At 37.9% G+C, this 21,144-nt stretch overlaps 1 protein-coding gene across 4 annotated transcripts in view; it reads left to right on the forward strand.

The window, feature by feature from the left end:
* Positions 1 to 21,144, forward strand: part of LOC124777127 (apoptotic chromatin condensation inducer in the nucleus) — a 111,745-nt gene that overhangs the window by 81,083 nt on the left and 9,518 nt on the right. For all 4 annotated transcript variants that reach the window (XR_007015689.1, XM_047252415.1, XM_047252416.1 and 1 more), the window contains exons 9-12: positions 1,000 to 1,220; positions 4,127 to 4,477; positions 14,666 to 14,822; positions 14,924 to 15,036. Coding sequence is in view for 3 of the 4 variants with exons in the window: in XM_047252415.1 (XP_047108371.1) it covers positions 1,000 to 1,220; positions 4,127 to 4,477; positions 14,666 to 14,822; positions 14,924 to 15,036 (842 nt within the window). In the remaining variant the exon portion in view is untranslated. The remainder of the gene's footprint in view (positions 1 to 999; positions 1,221 to 4,126; positions 4,478 to 14,665; positions 14,823 to 14,923; positions 15,037 to 21,144) is intronic.

Below are 21,144 nucleotides of genomic sequence, written 5' to 3' on the forward strand. Positions count from 1 at the left end.
TGTGATATGGACCAAACTTTAACATATGAAGAAATAAGGAAAAGCGGCAAGAAAGTAATGATGAAAGTGATGAAGAAGAGGATACAGGACGGTCGAGCATGAAGATTTCTCACACTGCTGGTGCTGAAGTTCCCGAGGTCTTCCTCCTGAAGTACATTATGCAACAACCAGATGAAATGCTTGTAAAGTGGTTGCGTGATAAAGCAAGCCACCGTCACACGTCATCATTGCGACAGTTAAAAATTATACACTCAAGGACAAAGTTTTCTTGGAAAATTATTGTATTTTTGGGCTTAATAAAGTATATCCTCTGTGTTTTAAAATTGTATCCTTCGGTTTAATGAAGTACAGTACACTATATCCCCTATGTTTTCAAAATAAATAAAAAGAAAATAAATGAATTTCAGACACTCAATAAACCGGCACTTCCACTAATCCGACAACCATATGTGCCAGAAATGGACGGATTATCGAGTGTCTAGTGTAGTAGTAGTAGTAGTAGTAGTAGTAAATGCCCATCGAAAATTTTGATTTTACTCCTTATCAAGTATGTTTGATTTAGATTTCTGTTAGTAACAGTTGTGTTGTGTCCAAATAATTTTTTCTTCAAATGATTCCATTTAATGGATGACCACTGAATTACAAATTAACTTCTAAGAAAAATCACATTTCCTCTTGCATTCAATTATTTGATTTTATAAATTTGTACTTTTGAATTTTAAGTACGGGCATTATGGTATGATGATGGAAAAGTTACATGCAAATTAACAGTGTCATCAGAATCGATAGAATCATTGCAGTTGTCCCAGAAATGAAAGTTGGCATTCCTATCGAGAGCAGGCAACATGTTGTGATTTTTGGTGTCTGTTTGTTTGTCTGCTACTAATGAACCATTTGTTTTGAGAATGACTATTTTCCTGTCTGTCCTCCGGCTTTTTGCTGTGGATGCCCTTTTTATTGTATCTGAAGATTAACACAGCACTGGTTATGTTTTTTCAGATAGGTTTGCTGTGAGGAAGATCTCAATTGTGTCTGATGATGCCCGGACCTTGCAGCGTTCCCCCAGTCCTCCAAAAAACAAGGTGTCCGACATATTGTTTATAACCAATTTGGTACGGCCTTTCACAGTTCACCAACTGAAGGAATTGCTTGCAAGGACTGGCACTATTGTTGAAGATGGCTTCTGGATTGATAAAATTAAATCAAAATGTTTTGTGCAGGTAATATTGTGTTATTTTGATGCCTAACCTCATTAGTATTCTCTTCTTTCTTGCTTTAAGTGGGCAGTGTAGCAAACTTTAAAAGATTTAAATTCTGTTTGGATTTGTTGTTTGCTGAGAGTAGAGTGTACAAGTGATAGAAATACCTACTGATCACCTCCAGAGTGTCAGCCTAATTATGGTTGCTTATCGCCACTAGTACGTAGTGTGTTTAAACATAGATAGCAATAAAACATTTGACATTGAATTTAGCAGCTCAGAAAGTGTCCTAGAATTTCATGTTATGTTATTGGACTACGAAAGTGATTATTGTTCATCAGATTATTGGTGCTCACAGGTGCTCACTACTGATTGATATACAGTCAATACCGTTCATAATGACACCCCTTGTAGCAATGTATTGCCCATAACAGCAAATTCTGATGTCCTGTCTAAATCCTATGTAAGCATCTATTTAAATGTTGCTAAGTATGACTCGCTTATTGTGACTTATAAAACAAATTGTTTTTTACTGCATTTTCTGAGAAATATGTTGGCTATAGCATCCAATGTTCATTTTTGTTTGTCACATATTTGGGAACTACTAACAAAAATGTAATACTTATTTTCAAAATCTTGTTTTCTGTAGAATGTTGGTTTCAGATGAGGTATTAAAACAAATGACTCGTCAAACACGAATGGGTATGCACGCCTTAAATACAAAAAGCAAACAAAGATGACCAATTATCTGAAGCAAAACAGTATAATGTACTTAAGTTACTGTATTGCATTTTTAAAGTTAAAGCAACTGCTTAAAAAATTAAATACATATTGTCTTGCTGTGATGTAGAAAACGAAAAAATTAAATTCCAGTGGTGGTAATTTTTTTTTTAAGTACAGAAGTGGAATTACTCGTTTTGTCCTTATCTGTATTAGATACTTCCAATGAATTAGGTAAAGTACATCACATTTTTATAAAATTTTGAAGAGAAACACAGGAGAAAGTGTAGGCCTTTGTTTAATTGTGTATAGAATATTGCCTTTTCATTTCGGGACTTAAGATTAATTTTTGTAATACAGTAACTAGAACGGAGCTTGTGACATTTGCCTGCTTTATTTCTTCATTGATTGTCCTCGGTGTCGACGTACTTGCGTTGCTACACTGGGTGAAAAATGGGGTTTGTAATTTCGTTACTGACTTCTGTTAATAATGTAGCTGACAGGTGCACAGTTGCGTTTCACAATTCTTTACTTTAACTGTTCACAACCCCCCAATAATACACAGTTATATGGCCAGTGCACTATTGTTTAACTTTCGATAAGCCCCATTAATAGGTTGTAGGCAAACATGCACATACTGCTGCAATAGTTTACTGTTGAACATCTAAGAGCAGAAAAAGCCTAACGACACGGTTCAGTCTTTCAAATAAATTGTGGTACGTATTAAACAGGCACTGTCATTGTATTAAAACATGGTGTAATTGTGTTACACTTATTTCACAGTTAAGACGATGCATAGTTATTGATTTAACCAACACAGGTTTCTTGCTGAAAGTCGGCCATGGATTGACTGTCTCGGGACCAAAAATCGGGCCCTTATATATCCTCACAATAATGGGTATTGAAACTACACATTGTTCGAAGTTAAATTAACTGAATACATCGAAAAATTAGTTCTTTTTAACATTTTCTTCTACTACAAGATTGTTTGTTTAAATCATGAAATTAACAAATATTGTTACACAAACAATACTTCTGACAAAACTGTTAAATACTTTGGAACTAATTAAAAGCTTGCTTTGCTAACATGTTTTCGAATAGAGCCAAATAGATCATTTAAGCATACAATTAATTGTTCCTCCAAATATTTACAATTATTATAGAATTTATATTTGTTTATAAGTCAACAATAGAATTTAAGTTACGAAACAATTATTGATTTCACCCTGTAATGAAAGATATTAACTAGGAATCGTCAAAATAAATTAGAAAATCAACTACATACATAAAACTAAGCACGAAATTAGATCTGGTGTTACATTCTTTAAAACTGAGGGCCAACCTTACTCTTTTATGAAAATGCAGATTATACTCATGCATGCTAATGGTAAATAGTCGGATATGGAAAAATGAATTTTAAGGAGACAGATGGCAAAACAAGAGAACTAAAAATATCCCCGCTTGCTTCGTCACAAATTGTCATTCATGTCTGTTATACTATGAAACATGCTCAACATTTGCCTCATTCATTATCCAAGAACATGTTTGATGTTATTGAATAAGTTACATAGTTGCTATTTTCTTCACGTATTGGAAGATTTTTACATTTTACTAGCATTTTCTTGCTGTATGCAGGGCATAAACATAAGAAAAATTTCTCTTCAATCCCTTTCCACAAATACTTTTTGGACTGTTACTCTATGGCAGCCTGAAACTTACAGATATGCAAATTTTTTTCAAAAAACAAGGCAAAAACACAGTTCGTGCTACCACCGTCTATAATGACTGTAAACCGTCAGTCACTTTGACGCCATTATAACTGGTTTCAGTTTTATATATTTAGCTGTGTTGCTGCTAGCCACTCAAAGATTTCCATTCACAAACGAACTTGCAGTTACTCTGCAGAGAAAAATTTCTGAATGCAGGAGCTATGAGGAATAAAATATTACAGCAAATTTTTGTCAGTTTTCGTGTGTTTGATTATTCAGTACTCTTTAAAACGTCGTAACTCTCTGTTAGCGTTGTGATTTGTTTGATGTCAGTTATTTATTTATGGGAATGTCATTTTTGAACAACAAAAAGTTCATTCTTTGTATAAGGTCATTTGCAAAATCATATAATTATATAAATATGAGAACTTAAGCTGTCTTGAAAATTATGAGGAAGGTTGGATTTGCTAATGAGATGAGATGTTGTTTGTTACATAGTACGAAACAGAGGACCAAGCAAGGGAGACACGGCATGCGCTCCATGGTATAAGGTGGCCTGTCTCCAATCCAAAACAGTTGTGTGTAGATTTTGGACGAAGAGAAGATATGGAAGCAGCAAAGGCAGCGGGTGAAACTGACAGTGTTGTGCGCAAGACAGATCCGCTACAGGTGGAAAGAGTGCCTCCAGTCTCTCTGCCTGTGCAAGGCGGAAATATTCCACTTGTTGAGAACTGGGTTGCATCTCAGCAGCAGCGTGACAAAGAACGAGACAGAGAACGTGAAAGGGAGAGGGACAGGGGGCGAGTTAAGGAAAGGGGAGCTGCACCGCCAGAACAGAGGACACAGAAGGTGAGTTGTTTTGAAACTTCATTTCGCACAGATGCTAAGAGGGGCTGTTACCTTAAAAACAACTCTGCTTTTAATGTACCAATGTAGCTGATGTGTGGTTTCTGTTTAAAAATTATAACTACCTATACCTCCATAAAACTGAGTTTAAATGCCTTGCTCACTAATAAGTTCTCTACGAGTTAATCAAGGTAGAGTCCACACTAAACTCCTTTATTTCTGCAATGAAAACTTCCAAAAGGTGGTACTATATCGAAATGAAACAGCTGAGTTGTTGCAGAAGCTCCAAATATTATTTTTTATATTAAGGGAAGCTACATTTTCGAAAATTATTTACTACTTCGATGTGTCGATGCATGTTTAGTGGAGCTAATTGTAATATCTGCCCAGAGAACAACAACCTATGATAAATACGATAAATGAGTTGTGATGTGCTGGGTAGTTCATAAAGTAGTCCTGCGCCACTCAGAAACTGTTGTCCAGATAATTATAGAAATTATAACCTCTAAAAAAATTTGTTTTACACAGTCAGACATTCTGCACAGGAATCAGAAATATTGTCAGCAATTATGGGAAGGATAGATTGCTATTCACTGCAAACAGGCACAACAAAAAGACTGTTACACATTAAGCGTGTGGCCAAAGCCTTCATTAGAAAAGAAACCCCCTTTTGTATTCACACAAGTAAGCACACCTCACATTCACAGGACCACTAAAGTGCGCGTCATTTGCGACGGCGGCCGAGTTTAGGTTCGTTCTGCGCATCTGATGTCACAAAACACAGTCAGCCAATGAACAGAGAACGACGTTGCCAGAGCTCGGCTGCAGTGCAGAGCACGGACGAGTGTCTTCAGTTTTGGAAACGTTCAGTCATAAATAAAGTAATTGAACAAAAGCAATGTCTTGATAGCAGACTTTCTACAAAAGGTAGTTTGGAAAAAAACATTCTTTATTCCAATTACTTCATATTCTATTAATTAATTAAACCAAACAAGCAATAAGCCTCCTAATTCAGGCGATAGCAAGGAAATTCATTCTCACTAACCGTTTTTTCGTGATAAAGAACAGCAGTAATTGTTTATTTCCTATTGTACTTTGACGTGAGTAATTCATAGTCATAACAACAGTGTTTGTCGGTATTTTGCGTGGTGCTTTAAAGTCCTTCAGGAATTCCATTGAGTGATGAGCTGCGTTAGCGTAATGGTTAAGGTTCTTGGCTGCTAAGCAAAAGGTTCTGAGTTCGAACCTTGTTCGGTGCTTAATATTTTCTTTATTTAAAAACAATATCGAAGTGTCTTACTTCATGAAATTTATTCGTTTGAATGTAATTTTTTGAAATTTCTAGTGGCAACTAAAATCGACCATACGGAAAGTATATGCTGTGGACTTTTACCTCTGCGAACTCTTTTCGTGCAATGGTTTACTACATTTAATGCTGCTCAATAACTGCGTTGAACATCGAAACAATATTAAGTCATTTATGGGGGGAAGGTATCAGTCAAGAAGATGTGTAAAAATCAAATTTTTGGGCCAAATAGTTTTTGTGAAATAGAATGATAAGTGTGTCAACGCAGTCAGAACACCATGTGTCTGCACAGGCGAGCAGTACAGTGATGAGAAAATCACGCACAGTGCGGAATGCGGGGAGCACGCCTCTGTAGCAGCGAAAGGGTTAATGCGGGCGTGGTCTCTTTACTTCATAAACTGCGCGCTCCCCCCTAAACGTAAGTTTGCGAACTATACTATACTATATTATGGCGCTGCTTCTCTTGGCGCGTGCAACTGGCAACGCAGCAATCTCCTGCATCTGGGCAGGCATGCGCGAGCCACCAAGATAAAAGAATTGAACTATACCTATGGCTGCTCAGGCTAGACCACTGTCAAGATCAATTTAATCCTTATATAATGAATTTGTTAATGTTGCCTTGCTTCCTTATCAAATTTCTCTTCCTTCCTCCCCCACCCCCTCTTTTCTCTCTCTCTCTCCCTCTCTCTCTCTCCCTCTCTCTCTCTCCCTCTCCCTCTCTCCCTCTCCCTCTCCCTCTCCCTCTCCCTCTCTCTCTCCCCTTCCACATTTCCTCCTCCCTTCCTCTCTGTCCATCTCCTCCTTCCCCCCTCTGTATTTCTGTTTCCTCCCCCGCCTCCTTCACTTCCACCTCTCTCTAACCTTGAGACCTTGTTTATTATAACTGCAAAGAAAACCTTGATTGGCAGTTGAAGGTGCTTGAAAGTGAACGGGAAAGTGGTTGGTATCATTTTGTATACAGTATATGACAAAGAGGTCTCCAGCTTCTGGATCTGTGATGAAAACAGCTTCCATGACAGTATTTTGCAAAGTTTTAATTTGTGAAATGGTAGGACTGCAATGTTTAGGATGATTTTCTGTAGTCATATTCTAGTCGTAAGAATGGATCCACCAAAACGTAAAACTGCTTTTGGATGCGGAACACATGGAAGAAACATACAAAGAACATGTTTCTTGTTCATGACTCTGAAAACTATGACTGCATGCTTAATCACTGTGATAATTGTCCCATTGTCGAAGGACTGTCAGAATTATTAAAACGGAAATTAGCTTACAAAGATACTGATGATGAAATTGAGTTCAGCCAGTGGATAAACACGGGTCATCGGGCAGTATAAGTAAAGCAGTCTGCAACTGTTGGTGAATACATAGACTTATTGGTAACAAAATTACAGGCACTTATACCACACTCGTTTACATCTAAGTGTCAATCAAAATCTTTCAAAAAATTGAAAGAAAGTCTTAACTCTGGAAAAAGCAATTCTGTTAATGGACTTTGCTGAAAACTACAGTTTTGTAATTCTCAATTTCATTGAGAATTACCACTGGACGAGAATCAGCTGTAAATCCCACCCGTGTGTATTTGTGGTAAATGAAGAAAGTAAATTGGTAATGGTGAGCCACTGCTTTATTAGTGATGATATGGAACAGGACATAGAATTTGTAAATGATGTCCAGAAAGAAATGGTTAAGTGGCTGGCAGAGCATTACCCACAAGTGAAGGAAGTGCATTATTTTGCTGATGGATGCGCTGCTCAATATAAAAAGCTTTAAAAATTTGTTTGAGCACAAAAATGATTTTTCTATTGATGCTGAGCATTCCTTTTTTGCTACTAGCCATGGTAAATCCATGTACAATGGTTTGGGAAAAACTATAAAATATATATTGAGAAGAGCTAGTCTTCGACTAGCAGATGATGCACAAATAACATGTGCATCTGATGTTTAGGATTTCTGCAAAGCTAATATTGACATGTTTTTTTCACCTCTAAGGGAAAGTCAATGTAGATTTCCTTCACAAGAATCTCGAGAAGAGATTTTCAACAACCTGCATAATACCTGGTATCAGGAATTTTCACCATTACAAACCATTTTCTTGTGATTCTTTAGAGATTAGAAAATCTTTAGAGATTAGAAAATTAACTTCTTCTGAAAAGTCTTCCTTCGTTTTTTCATTCAATGAAAATGCCCACAGTGGACATGCCTTCGTCAGAAATGTTTGTGATGAAGATGACGTTTAAGTACTTTTTCTCCACCCACATGGACCAGCAGTGTCATTCTTTTGGCCTAAGAAGGAAGACTTGTTTTGTGCCTTTGAAAAGCATTTTATGTGATATTGGTGTACCTGAATCAACATTATTAGGCAGAATGTATTACTTTAATAAAAAAGATATGAAGTTAACAGAATGTAATTTGTCACAATGGATTAAAAACAGAGATGCTCTTAAGAAGTTTCATTGATAAGTTTCAGGATCTTCACTGCTGAACATGTAGATTTTAAATTAACATTAGTGTGGCTGAATAATCATTGTTTAAAGATTGTAATTTGACACCCTAAATAAAATTAACCCGTGTAATGAAAATGTTTCAATGAAATTTATAACTTTGGGCCCTTTACTTTCATGAGGCAGCCTTACTATAGATTGTCAGTGTACATAATCTGATTTCAATGATCTTCTGGACAATGATGGCATATATGTTAAATGATCATCCAGTATCTATCAAAACTCGGAGGGCTTTTTTTATAATCATTTTTGTTTGTACCACAACAGCTTAAGTTGATTTTCTATATTCCTATAATTCAAGAATAGTCATTAATTTTTTCCCGTCTGTGACATCTGGGGAAATATGACAGTGATGTGTTGAAAACAAGATACTTTCTGTTGTTATTATTACTTTTGTCTGAAGTAAAGCAATGCAAATAACAAGCTTCAGTTGCGGCATTTATGTTTGTAAAAAAATTTCCATTTTTTTCTCTCTAACTACATTAAGTGTGTCGAGAAATTTTGCATAGGCTATTGCAGCAGTGGGTGTCAGGTATTGCTATTTCAGGTTTATTTGTCTGTCCATTTGTAGAAAACCAATTAATAATTTTATTTTATTACAATGTGTACTGCCTTGGGGATTATTTTAAGACCAATCATAAGTTCCCACCAGGTTGGAGAACTGTGAGTATAGTATTTATGAATGTGTCTGTACTTTTCCGGAAATTGGAAAGTTACACACATTAATTTTTTTTGTATTCTTTGTAATTTTGCTGCTTAAATAATTAAATGTCTGTTAACTATGTGCATCTCTTACATTACAAAAAAAATTCCAAATCGAAAGCTTCATAAACACCTGAATCATGGCCATTTATGCAGGTAATTACTATTTTGTATTGACATTCTTGCAGAGTCCAGTTATCAGAATATCACCACATTTAAATTTGGATATTAATAATAATTTAAAAAAAAAAAAGTTGTAGCCTGAGAGCAAAAAGATTCTGCCCAAATTCTTATGTTATAAGTATAAGCAAAGTTTCATGAACATCCGAGATGATGGGTAACATGACCTGTGCGATTTGACATTCTATTGTAGTTAAAACTGACTGAAAAAGTAAATGAAATTGCACATATACACAGTACAATCGGTTCAGCATTGAGGCAATCATCCCACCGATGCATGAAGTTGAAGGTACGCATTTGGTGAAACAGTGTCCTGCTGTGTGAAGAAGTGTAACTACCTGTTCTACATCCTCATCCAACTGGATGAGGCCATTTTTAAGGGACCAAATGCATGATAATTACTTGGGTAGAGATTCCGAACTATAGGGTGGGTGCTCAAGCATCTCCCACCTGAGTTAGCACAATTTCTCCAGTACAACATTTGTGATATGCGGACGTGCGTTATCGTGAAGTAGCAGCATTGCTTGTCATATTTTTCCTGGATGTTTCACTTTAATTGCACTCCATAATCAATCAATTGAAATCAATAAGCAGTGGGCCCCGGTAATCAAAGAACAGGATGAGCAACACCTATTCAGCAGATTGCTGGACCTTGGAACTTCTTGGGATGAGGGGACGGGGAACGACACCATGGCATCGTCAATGCTTTAGATTCCAGTTCCCTATGGTGGCACTTTCATCACTTGCAAAAATGCGCTCAAGTAATGTGTTGCCTTCAGTACTGGAATGTATCAGGTGCTACAGGAAACAGCCATCCGGTTTCGTTCGGCATTCAACATAGTTATCCACTGGCACCAGACCTTATGGTGGCCTAAATCCTGCCATATAGTGTGTTGGACACTACCAAAGCTGATGTTGAGATTCTTTGCAAGTCCATGAGTGGTTGTGCTGGTCCACCCCAATTGCATCATGAACCACCCACTTGTTGTCCATAATGGATGAGGCTGGCCTCCCAGATTGACCAGCGTCGTTTCAAATCGCGACCAGTATGGAACTTGGCGCACCATTCCACATTGTTGGTTTTCGGCAGACATGCTGCCCTGTACACATTGTCATTCCTTGATGGATGTCCACTGGTGTTCATCTTTCTGCATTCAAGAAAAGAATAACTGCACTTTGGTCCTATTTGGACTCATTTTGTAATAACTTCGCCATAGTTCACATTTCCACACTTAACCACTTGCACATTGAAAAGACAAAAATGCCACACTTTTCCCTTGCCTACATGTCAGTGCTTATATACCCACATTGGAGTTAACACTGGGTTGTATATATGCTGCAGCAACACGCTCAAATGAAAATTGTTAACCTCTTACATATTTATATGCGGTATACTGTATATGCACAATAATCAGTTCATAATTTTTCCTGAATTTAAGGACAAAAACTGGGTGTGCGGATTAATTGTAATAAGATTGGTACTGCTCTGAATCCAGCAGTATATCCCGTTACACTATAACATTCTTGCGGCCTCAGTCTGTGACACGTCAGTAACACATTAGAAGTGAGGTATTAACAGTGTTAACTTTTTAATCGTGGCTACAAGTTCTCGTTATCGCTCATACACAGCTAAAGAAAAACCAAAAATTATTGAAGAAGCAGAGAGCATTGGAAACTATGCAACAGGAAGGTAGTATGATGTGAGCTGGGATTGTATTAGTGATGGGTGAAAAAACAAAAAATTACATCAAGAAATAAACTCTAATCACCAGGCATTTTGCAGCCGAAAAGCGAAGCATTCAGACCTCAAAAAATAGGCTTTGTGATTTTGTAGATGAGAAGCGACATTACAGATAAGCGGTGACTATCTTGTGGATGACTGGGTGACCCATGATCGGCAATGTCGCCCTGGTGTGCTGCTGAATGAATATGACATGTTGGTCCTGGGCAGTTTCCATGGACATATAATTGAGGAAGTGTGAGGAAGTTACAGAAAAGGAAAACTGACTTGGTCATTATCCCTAGAGGCCTAACACCTGTCCTGCAACCACTTGATGTGTGTGTAAATCGACCATTCAAAGCTGCATTTAAACAGCAGTGTACACAATGGAGAGCTGATGGAAACTACAAGTTCATGCCGAGTGGAAAATTCAAGTGGCTGGATTTGTCTCAGGTTTGTGATTGGGTGAAATGTGCTTGGGACTCGTTTCTGCTACCACTTGCAGAAAAATTCTTCAAAAAATGTGGTTTTGCAAATTCACTTGACAGAAGCAAGGACGACACTCTATGGGAAGGTGTCGACGACAATGATCATTCTTCTGCTAGTGATGACAAAAGTGAATAAAATCATTACATAAGTATTTTTTTAAATAAAACACAAAGTCCTCCCTCCCCCTTAAAATAATGGTGCATGGATTATACGTGGATATACAGTATTTTAAAATAATATGTAGCCTGTGTCTGGCCAAGCATTTATTAGAGTATTATGCAAATATTTGAAGTATGTGGGTCATGAACTTTTCGAGATTTTTGGTAATAAAGTTTGCCTCTGTGTGTGTGTGTGTGTGTGTGTGTGTGTGTGTGTGAGAGAGAGAGAGAGAATTAAAAAAAAAAGTATAGTCTATGTCTGTCCAAATGTTTATTAAGGTATCGTGTAAAAATCTAAAAGTCAATCGGTGCATAACTTCTCTAGATGTTTGCTAGCAGTATTTCCCATTTATATATATATTGAGATAGTGCACGAGTTTGTAGCGTTTTTCCATAAGTTTAGGAAACAGAACAGATACACATAACAGAGACTTTAGTCATCAATAGTATATTCACCTTCAGTATTTACAACAGTCTGCCAACCGTGGGGCAACATTTACACTGAAGAACCAAAGAAACTAGTGTACTTGCCTGCATGTAGGGCCCCCGCTAGCACGCAGAAGTGCCGCAACACGACATGGCATGGACTCGACTAATGTCTGAAGTAGTGGGAGGGAATTGACATCATGAATCCTGCAGGGCTGTCCATAAATTTGAAGAGTGCAAGGCTGTGGAGATCTCTTCTAAACAGCATGTTACAAGGCATCCCAGATGTAGTCAGTAATGTTCATGTTTGGGGAGTTTGGTGGCGAGTAGAAGTGTTTAAACTCAGAAGTGTGTTTCTGGAGCCACACTATAGCAATTCTGAACATTTGGGGTGTCGCATTTTCCTGTTAGAATTGCCCAAGTCTGTGGGAATGCACGCTGGAGATGTGAATGGAAGCAGGTGATAAGACAGAAGGCTTACGTACGTGTTACATGTCAGAGTCATACATAGACGTATCGGGTCCCTCATAACTCCAATTGTGCATTCCCCATAACATTACAGTGCCTCCTCCAACTTTAACAGTCCCCTGCTGACATACAAAGTCCATGGATTCACGAGGTTGTCTCTGTACCTGTACATGTCCATCCGCTTCATACAATTTGAAACGGGACTTGTCCGACGAGGCAACATGTTTTCAGTCATCAACAGTCCAATGTCTGTGTTGACAGGCCCAGGCTATGTGTAAAGCTTTGTGTCATGCAGTCATCAAGGGTTCACGAGTGGGCCTTTGGCTCCCAAAGCCCATATTGATGTTTCGTTGAATGGTTCGCACACTGACATGTGTTGATGGTCCAGCATTGAAACCTGCAGCAGTTTGCTGAAGGGTTTCACATCTGTTATGTTGAGCCATTCTCTTCAGTCGCCGTTGGTCACGTTCTTGCAGGATCTTTTTCTGGCTGCAGCGATGTCGGAGATTTGATGTTTTACCTGATTCCTGATATTCACGGTACACTCATGAAATGGTCGTACAGGAAATTCCCCACTTCATCACTACCTCAAAGATTCTGTTTTCCGTCACTTGTACAACGACTATAACGCGACGCTCAAACTCACTTATAACTTGATAACTTAACATTGTAGTAGCAGTAACCAGTCTAACAACAGTGCCCGACACTTGTCATATATAGGTGTTGCCGACTGCAGTGCCATATTCTGTCTGTTCACATGTCTGTACTTGAATACGCATACCTATACCAGTTTCTTTGGCACTTCAGTGTAGATTCCTTGACTGTGGAAATCAATTGGGTTTTTAAGTGAAGAACTCTTCGAGCCATGTTCAGAATGCATTTTCATCTGGAAAGGAAGTTCCTTGAAGGTTGTTCGCTGGAGAGTGGAATAGCTGAAAATCTAGGACGCAAAATCAGGTGAATAAGGGGGATGCAGAATGACTTCACAACCTGGCTCCTGTACACAGTTTTTTGTCAGTCTAGCACAATGCGGACGATCTTTATTGTAGAGCAGCATCACTTCACGCAGTCTCTAGTCATCCTCCTTGGATTGCACCTGCAAGACATCTCAGTTGTTGATAGTAAAATGCCAGCAGTGATGGTTATAGTTCGGGTAAGCAATTCATAGTACACCACACCATTACTGTTTCCCCTAGATGCATAAATATTATCTTATTTGGATGCGCACCAGTCTTTGTACGGGAAGTTGCTGCTTTGTTTGGGCTCAACCATTCCTTTCTTTTCGTTATGTTAGCATAGAGACGCCATTTCTCATCATCAGGAACGTTACAGGATAGGTATGGTTAGTGTTGCTCATGAGCCAGTTGATGACAAGCGAAGCAAAGACACACAGTCCTGGTTCAGTATTAATAGTGTTCTGCCAAATTTATTCAAAAGAAAACTATCTCTCATAAGAAAAGTTCATGTTAGTCTTCAGTGAGACATTTTACACACGCGCGTGCGCGCGCGCGCACACACACACACACACACACACACACACACACACACACACTGAAGCTACATCTACATCTACATTTATACTCCGCAAGCCACCCAACGGTGTGTGGCGGAGGGCACTTTACGTGCCACTGTTATTACCTCCCTTTCCTGTTCCAGTCGCGTATGGTTCGCGGGAAGAACGACTGTCTGAAAGCCTCCGTGCGCGCTCTAATCTCTCTAATTTTACATTCGTGATCTCCTCGGGAGGTATAAGTAGGGGGAAGCAATACATTCGATACCTCATCCAGAAACGCACCCTCTCGAAACCTGGCGAGCAAGCTACACCGCGATGCAGAGCGCCTCTCTTGCAGAGTCTGCCACTTGAGTTTATTAAACATCTCCGTAACGCTATCACGGTTACCAAATAACCCTGTGACGAAACGCGCCGCTCTTCTTTGGATCTTCTCTATCTCCTCCATCAAACCGATCTGGTACGGATCCCACACTGATGTTTCTATATTTAATTTGTGAATATACACCAAAATAAAAACTTTCTTAATGATCTATTTTTGTAACTTCTATTTCGTTATAGTATCTTAAAATTTTCTGTTCTAGACCTGGGCACTCAGGCTAGACGTAAATTGGCAAATCTGAAGCCACGTATAGCATTTTGTGTGTGTGTGTGTGTGTGTAAACTTACACTTCTAAGTGGAATCTTTCATTTATTAAGCGCTCTATAAACATTAAATGTTATTTCAGGTTCCTCCTGCTGTTAGAGAGTGGGATCTTGGTAAGATCGGGCAAATGTCTCCTGAAAGAGATAGCAGATCAGAAGAAAGAACCAAAGACAGGGAACGAAAATCTCGCAAAGATAAGCCACATAGGAGCAGGAGCACATCTCCTTCTGACATATCTGGTAGATTGACCTTTTTAATTATGTAGTGGATCAGGCTATGCATTTCAGTTTGTGATGTGGGTGACTGTGTAGAAACTAACTTGAATTTTCATGATTTCCAGCTAGAAAAAGTAAGAAAAAAGAGGATGATGCACCAGCAAAACTTTTGGACGATTTGTTCAGGAAGACAAAAACAGCACCATGTATATATTGGCTGCCTCTTACTGCAGAACAGGTTGGTAATGTCTTTTGTTAAATGTGTCCTCATCATCTTGTAGGGCTGGAGGAAAATAGTTTTTAAATGACAACCGAGGTTTCAGTTAGTTAAGAAAAGCAAGAAACAGCCTGTACTTCCAGAATTCTTCATATAGAGTAAAACAAAAATAACCACTCGTAGTGATTTCTCACATGTGCATAGTCATAGTGATGTGTCGGTGGCAATAAGCTTGTAATTGTTGATTCGTTTTTTCGAAAATCCACATTGTTGTACTAACCTACCACAGTGTCACATGCACTATCTGATCAGAAATATCTGGACATCCCTATGTAATGTGGAATTGACCATTAGCTGTCTTGAGGCAGGCCCACCAGTATAAAAATTGGCAGGCAGTATTGTGTTGTCAGTAGAGAAGCAGTAACGGCAAAAGGGGTCAGCCAGGAGAGTTCAATGATGTTGACCTTTGAATAGTCATTGTGAGTTACCTGAGTAACATATCTGTCAGTAACATTTAAACCCTTCTAAAATTGCCTAAGTTTACTGACAGTGATGTGTTTGTGAAGTGAAGTGGAACATGAAGGAACAACCACAGTTAAATAAATGCCCATTGGCCGAGCAGCTGCTCATAAGCCACACATTTCTGTAGTCAGCGTTAAGCGACACTTGATGCGATGTAAAGAGTAATGTCAGTGAACAGTGGATCGCTGGAAAAAAAGTCATTTGGAGTGATGAATCGCACTATACCGTGTGACAATCTGGTTGAATGGTTGGGTTTGCCAAATACCTGCCATTGTGTAATGTCAGCAACGAAGTATGGGTGAGGTGGAGTTACAGTATGGGGTTATTTTTCATGGTTAATGTGTGGTTCCCTGTTATGCTTAAGAAAATCCTAAATGCAGAAGGAAATGAAAACATTTGACAGCATTGTGTACTGTGTATGGTAGTGAAACTGTTCAGAAACAATGGCTGATAGCATCAGCATGACAGTGCACCCTGCAGTCCTGAAATGGACTGACCTGCACAGAGTACCAACCACTTCGCTCCAGACCCAAGTGTGCAGCATCACTGCCTTCTGTGGTTTGCGCCCTTGAGGAAGAATGGGCTTCCATTCCTCCACAGACATTCCGGAACTTCGCTGAAAGTGTCCCCAGCAGAGTTCCAGGTGTTAGAAGTGAAGGAGGGACATAACCCACATTAATGTTCAATAATAGGTGTCTGGTTGTTTAGGATCAGGTAATGTATAAACATGATATACCAGAAATACACTTTGTGGCATTTTAATCAGGTGGTACATTATGTATTAACATCTTTAATGTCTATTTATTACATTCAGTTCGTACATTTGTTCCAATTTAGGCTGTTAAAAATAAAATAAGACTTTATGTTGAATTATCCTCATTTTCTATTAATGTAATTTACGTTGATTGATCTGTGAATTGAATTGTATGGGAAAATAGGTCTTGTGTACAGAGTATTTTTTCTTTGATTTGTCCTAGTTGTGCTTGCATCATGGATATATTGTGTAGTGTGTCCTTCCTTAATACCCGTCTTTTCCCCAGAAAATATATCAGGATTTATTGTGTCATTTGTTTAATCATTTCATCACACCACATAAATTGAACTAAAACTACTTGTACGCTAACTATTTCATAGTAGTATTACTGTAAAACCAAAAACACCTAAAAATAAATATTTGTCATCAGAGAACATTTCTAATACCAGGAGAAAAATTCATGGAATCTGTGGAAGAGTCAGAATTGTCCTTCTGACGTCTCTCTTTAATTTAATGTTTTCAAGTTCCCCTTCACTCTGTTTGACAGAAAACTATTGTTTCACATTATTTCTAGGTTGCTTGTGCTGTTCTTCGTGTCAGTTATTGGCAATATTTGAAATAGATGGATATTTTTCATGTGGCCTTTTTTGCGCAAGTAAATGATAATTTTAGAAAAATTGAACAGATGAGGCACAACTTTGCAGTTCCTTCTCCTTTTAATGTCTGGTGCAAACTGGGGGTGTTAAAAGTTTAACGTGTGTATCTGTCTGTGGCATCGTAGCTCTCAAATGAAAGCTCCGATTTCAATGCAATTTTTTTATTTGATAGCTGGGTAATGGTTCTTGGCTGTGTTCCATGAAGCAGTCATTTAAATTTCATCAACTAAATACAAAAAAAATGTTTTCCACCCGTGCACTCTTTTGATATACACTACATAATACATAGGAGCTACATCAAGATACGTAGTACCAGATAGCAGAGGTCAAAAAGATCTAAATAAACATCCACGAGAACATATATTTTATCTTTTACAGTTACAAACAATGGTTTTTGTCTTTTGAAGTTGCCCGTTTCAGCACCTACAAAGCAGAAAAAGGGTATTGCTACTCAACTGTAAAAGATAAACATATGATAGTCTTTTTTTTTGTAGCTCTTTTTGGGGTCTACAGTTCAACACTAATCAGGTGATTTTTGTCCCAATAGTTTAGGCAGCCTTTTGCAAGAGGGGGCAAAGGCAACCCATTTCCTTTCAACTTGGTTTAGAATTACTGCCACTGCTTATTGCTGATGTTACCTAAATTAACCAAATATGTACTAAAAACATAACGTGTGAATTAAAAAAAGAAACACACCAATTGTGCATAAGTGACAATTGGTAAAATACTATTGTAGTGAAATGTATTTTAATTGCTAATAGTAGCTCAAAACTGCACATGTGATATTGCATTGCCAAAATCTTGTATCTTTAATGCTATTTATCAAAATACATATCTTGTCAGTATACGCAGATTTCGGGGAGGCAAGATCTCGTATCGCAATTTTGTGTTTTCGTCCAAGAAAGTATTTGTGTGAATGCGGGAATAGTGTGTCGATCATACCATGTCTTCCAGTAAAATATAAAGTTTAGAAATCATGAAATAGAACTTAAATTTAAAATTTAAAAAAACACAGTAAAACCGCCAAAAAGTAAAGAAAAAAATTTAAAAAATGTGATGTCCCTTTAAGTTTAATGTAAGTAGTAATATTCTGAGCTAAGCGTCGTTGCATCGCGGGGACAACTAAGTAAATAAAATAAACTGAATACATCAAAAAATGATGAAGTATGAAATGTAAATACAAATAAGCTACTTAAGCAATATAGGTAAATACCAAAACAACAAATCAAGTCATTTGAGTCTAAATATTAATTAATGTACTCCAAAAATTTTTCAATATAGATACAACCTTCAACTATGCCTGCCCTGATGCAACTGTTCATTTGGGTCACTGCACTTCGTCACACCTTGTCCGCCGCATAACATGCACTACACAACTCGCAGTTTACTGAAGAATTTCTTTTATTTTGAACCCTCAACACAAACAGAAGAGTGTTGGTCTTTGCAGCCTCCATTGGAAGAGTGTGCGACAATTTACAAAAATGGAAAATTGATTTGGTCCTATCCCTAATATTACAAGGAGTTTTCAAGAAAAATATTTTTTTTCTTCAACATGTGGGAAAAACAGAACCAGTGACATATTTGGATTGGAAAAAAATATAGGAACATTCTCAGAGTTTATAGATTCATTTGTTACCTGTTTTATCCTGAAAACAAAAAGTATTCAGAGATAAAAATATAAAATATAGTGAGTTGTGTGAAACTGTTCCGCCTGTGTAATGAACAATTTCGTCACTGATGAATTTGCGTTCTGTTGGATCTACTAAAAACTTCCAGCAAGAAAGTTGTTAAACTATATAATTAATTCTGGTAACATATGAGACATTACTATTGCATCATGTTATGACAGTGCACGATTACTTGTATGCCACTGCCAGGACTTTAGTTCCGACAGCTTGTCCGAATATGACCGAGAATATCCCTACCTCCAAAATTCTTTTTCATTTGCAGCTGTGAAAGAACCTTTGGCACTGCACCCATCACCGATATATGCTACACAAAAGTAACATCTTCAGCCCACTATTTCCATTGAAGTCTAGCAAAATATATTTATTCATATGGTTTTGTGAAACCCAGGTTTATCGAATTATACTACAAGACTGTTGTCCTCAGTATGCAGTAAGTGGATTTTACACAAAAACCTCACTCTTTCCGCAGTAGTGTGTCTGCATTGCATTAAATTTTTTTGTCCATCATTACACTTTCTGAACAGAAAATGGAGTGGAAAAGATTAAGAACATAATTATTTAACGGAGATTGCCCTGTACTTTTCTGTCCACTGGATGCTCTCCTCTGTCGTCATAGCCAAGTACATTTCTACACACTAAATTTTTGTTAAAATTGTCAAATTCTGTAAATTTCCATTTTTGTTTGTATCCCTTTCTTAGAGGATCAAAGTATGTGATCACGTAATACGGAATACAGTCAATTCAGAATTAACATTAGGTTTTGCTATCAATTTATGAATTTGCACAAAATTTACATTACGGTTTCTTCACTGTTGGCCAGACCAGAAAAAAAAACTTCACTACTTTCAATACTACAATCTTAGTTTATTTTCCGATGTCTTCTTGCCCTTTATGCACTAGAGCTGTTGATAAGATACTGATACATCAATATCTTTTTCCAAAAAATATTGATATATACCGGCGATAATTTTTTTACCGGTATATCAATATCGAAATGGCAATATTGAGTGCCTATATTTTTATGTTATTCTATTAAAAAAAATTTCAAAAAATATTTGAAGTAGTTCTTCTGAAATTGTAGTTGAACATAATTTGACTTTCACCATGTGAAGGAGTCTTACTATTTTTTGAGCTTCCATCGCGTCCAGTCTTTCTCTATGACTGTGTGAAGCAAGGGTAGATGGCACAAAGTAGTAATTGTACCGGGGGGGGGTGTAAATGATAGAACAAAATGTCTGATATGAAGAAATAGCACAACAGTTGCGTTAAAAAATAATTTTTAACCCAACTAGTGTGCTATGATTCTTCAAAAACAGTTGTTGAAACTGATGAACAAAAATCTAAATGTTAAGATTAGTCTTACCAGTAGGCAGAGACATGTGAGGAGAAATGCTGATGTAAGCAGCACTCAGTGCTACCAACAGAAACTGCAATGTTTAACTCAACCACACAATTTTGACATTACGGCTTGCTAGGTAGCTGGCATTTGCAGAAATGAAAATATGGGGAAATGTTCCAGACAAATGCGATATGTGACGAAAGTGAACGATGGATCCATCGACACCTTTTATTGTGCAACTCGCCTGCAGTTACCATTGTTAGCAAAGTGGTTATTGCCAGCCATGAACGTGCATCATTTTACTTTGTTCTTGCTGCTAGCTTGTTGACTTCTTGCTGCTATCTTTTGATGTACAGAATATTTAATAGTAAGTCACTACCTAAATATACAGCTCTAAAATTGGCACTTATTTACAATGTGCAGCTGAAAACTTTTTTTGGCTGCTAAGTCAATATTTTTTTTGTCAATAATTTTTTTCAGTATATCAAGGGCCGATAATGATATTTATTTAAATATCGATATATAGGATTCGCAATATTTTCAAAAATATTGCGCACGCCGGCCAGCTGGGAGCCTTCCTCCTCCATTACCCTCACTACAAAACTAAAGTCAGTGCACTTTTCTACAGCAGACTGAAACCACTCGTGAACAAATCAGATCACACGGGAACACTGGAAATGGGGTTAAAATTGATGCTGCTAATTTGAATTTCCATCATTTATTTTACTCGGGAGCTGTAGTAGTCCAGACTATCCATGACACCCTCCTCCACCTAAAAAGTGCTGGGAAGGAGGTGTCTTTCTGCTGGCTGGCAGGGTATATGGATATTATGGAATATGAAAGGGTGGATGCAGCAGCCGAGGACGCATGTTGTGATCCTCAGATACCCCCCCCCCCCCCCCCCCTGCATGCTATCACATCGCTGTTGAGGTACAGAATCATGTGTCAATGGGAAGAAGTGTGGCTGGAGCTGATGGCAATAAACTGCATCTAGTAAAGCCCACGACTAGGCCATGTTGTATCTCCTTCCAGCCACGCAGGTGGGGTGAAGTCCTTCTGAAGCAGGACACAGACCTATGATTCATAGCTTCCATCCATACCATGTACACCTACATCAAGAATTTCGAGGGAATGATTCCCAGAATCGTGTGCAGTTCTGTCAGCGGGCAC

This window comes from Schistocerca piceifrons, chromosome 2, assembly GCF_021461385.2.
Source record: "Schistocerca piceifrons isolate TAMUIC-IGC-003096 chromosome 2, iqSchPice1.1, whole genome shotgun sequence".
Lineage (NCBI taxonomy): Eukaryota > Metazoa > Arthropoda > Insecta > Orthoptera > Acrididae > Schistocerca > Schistocerca piceifrons.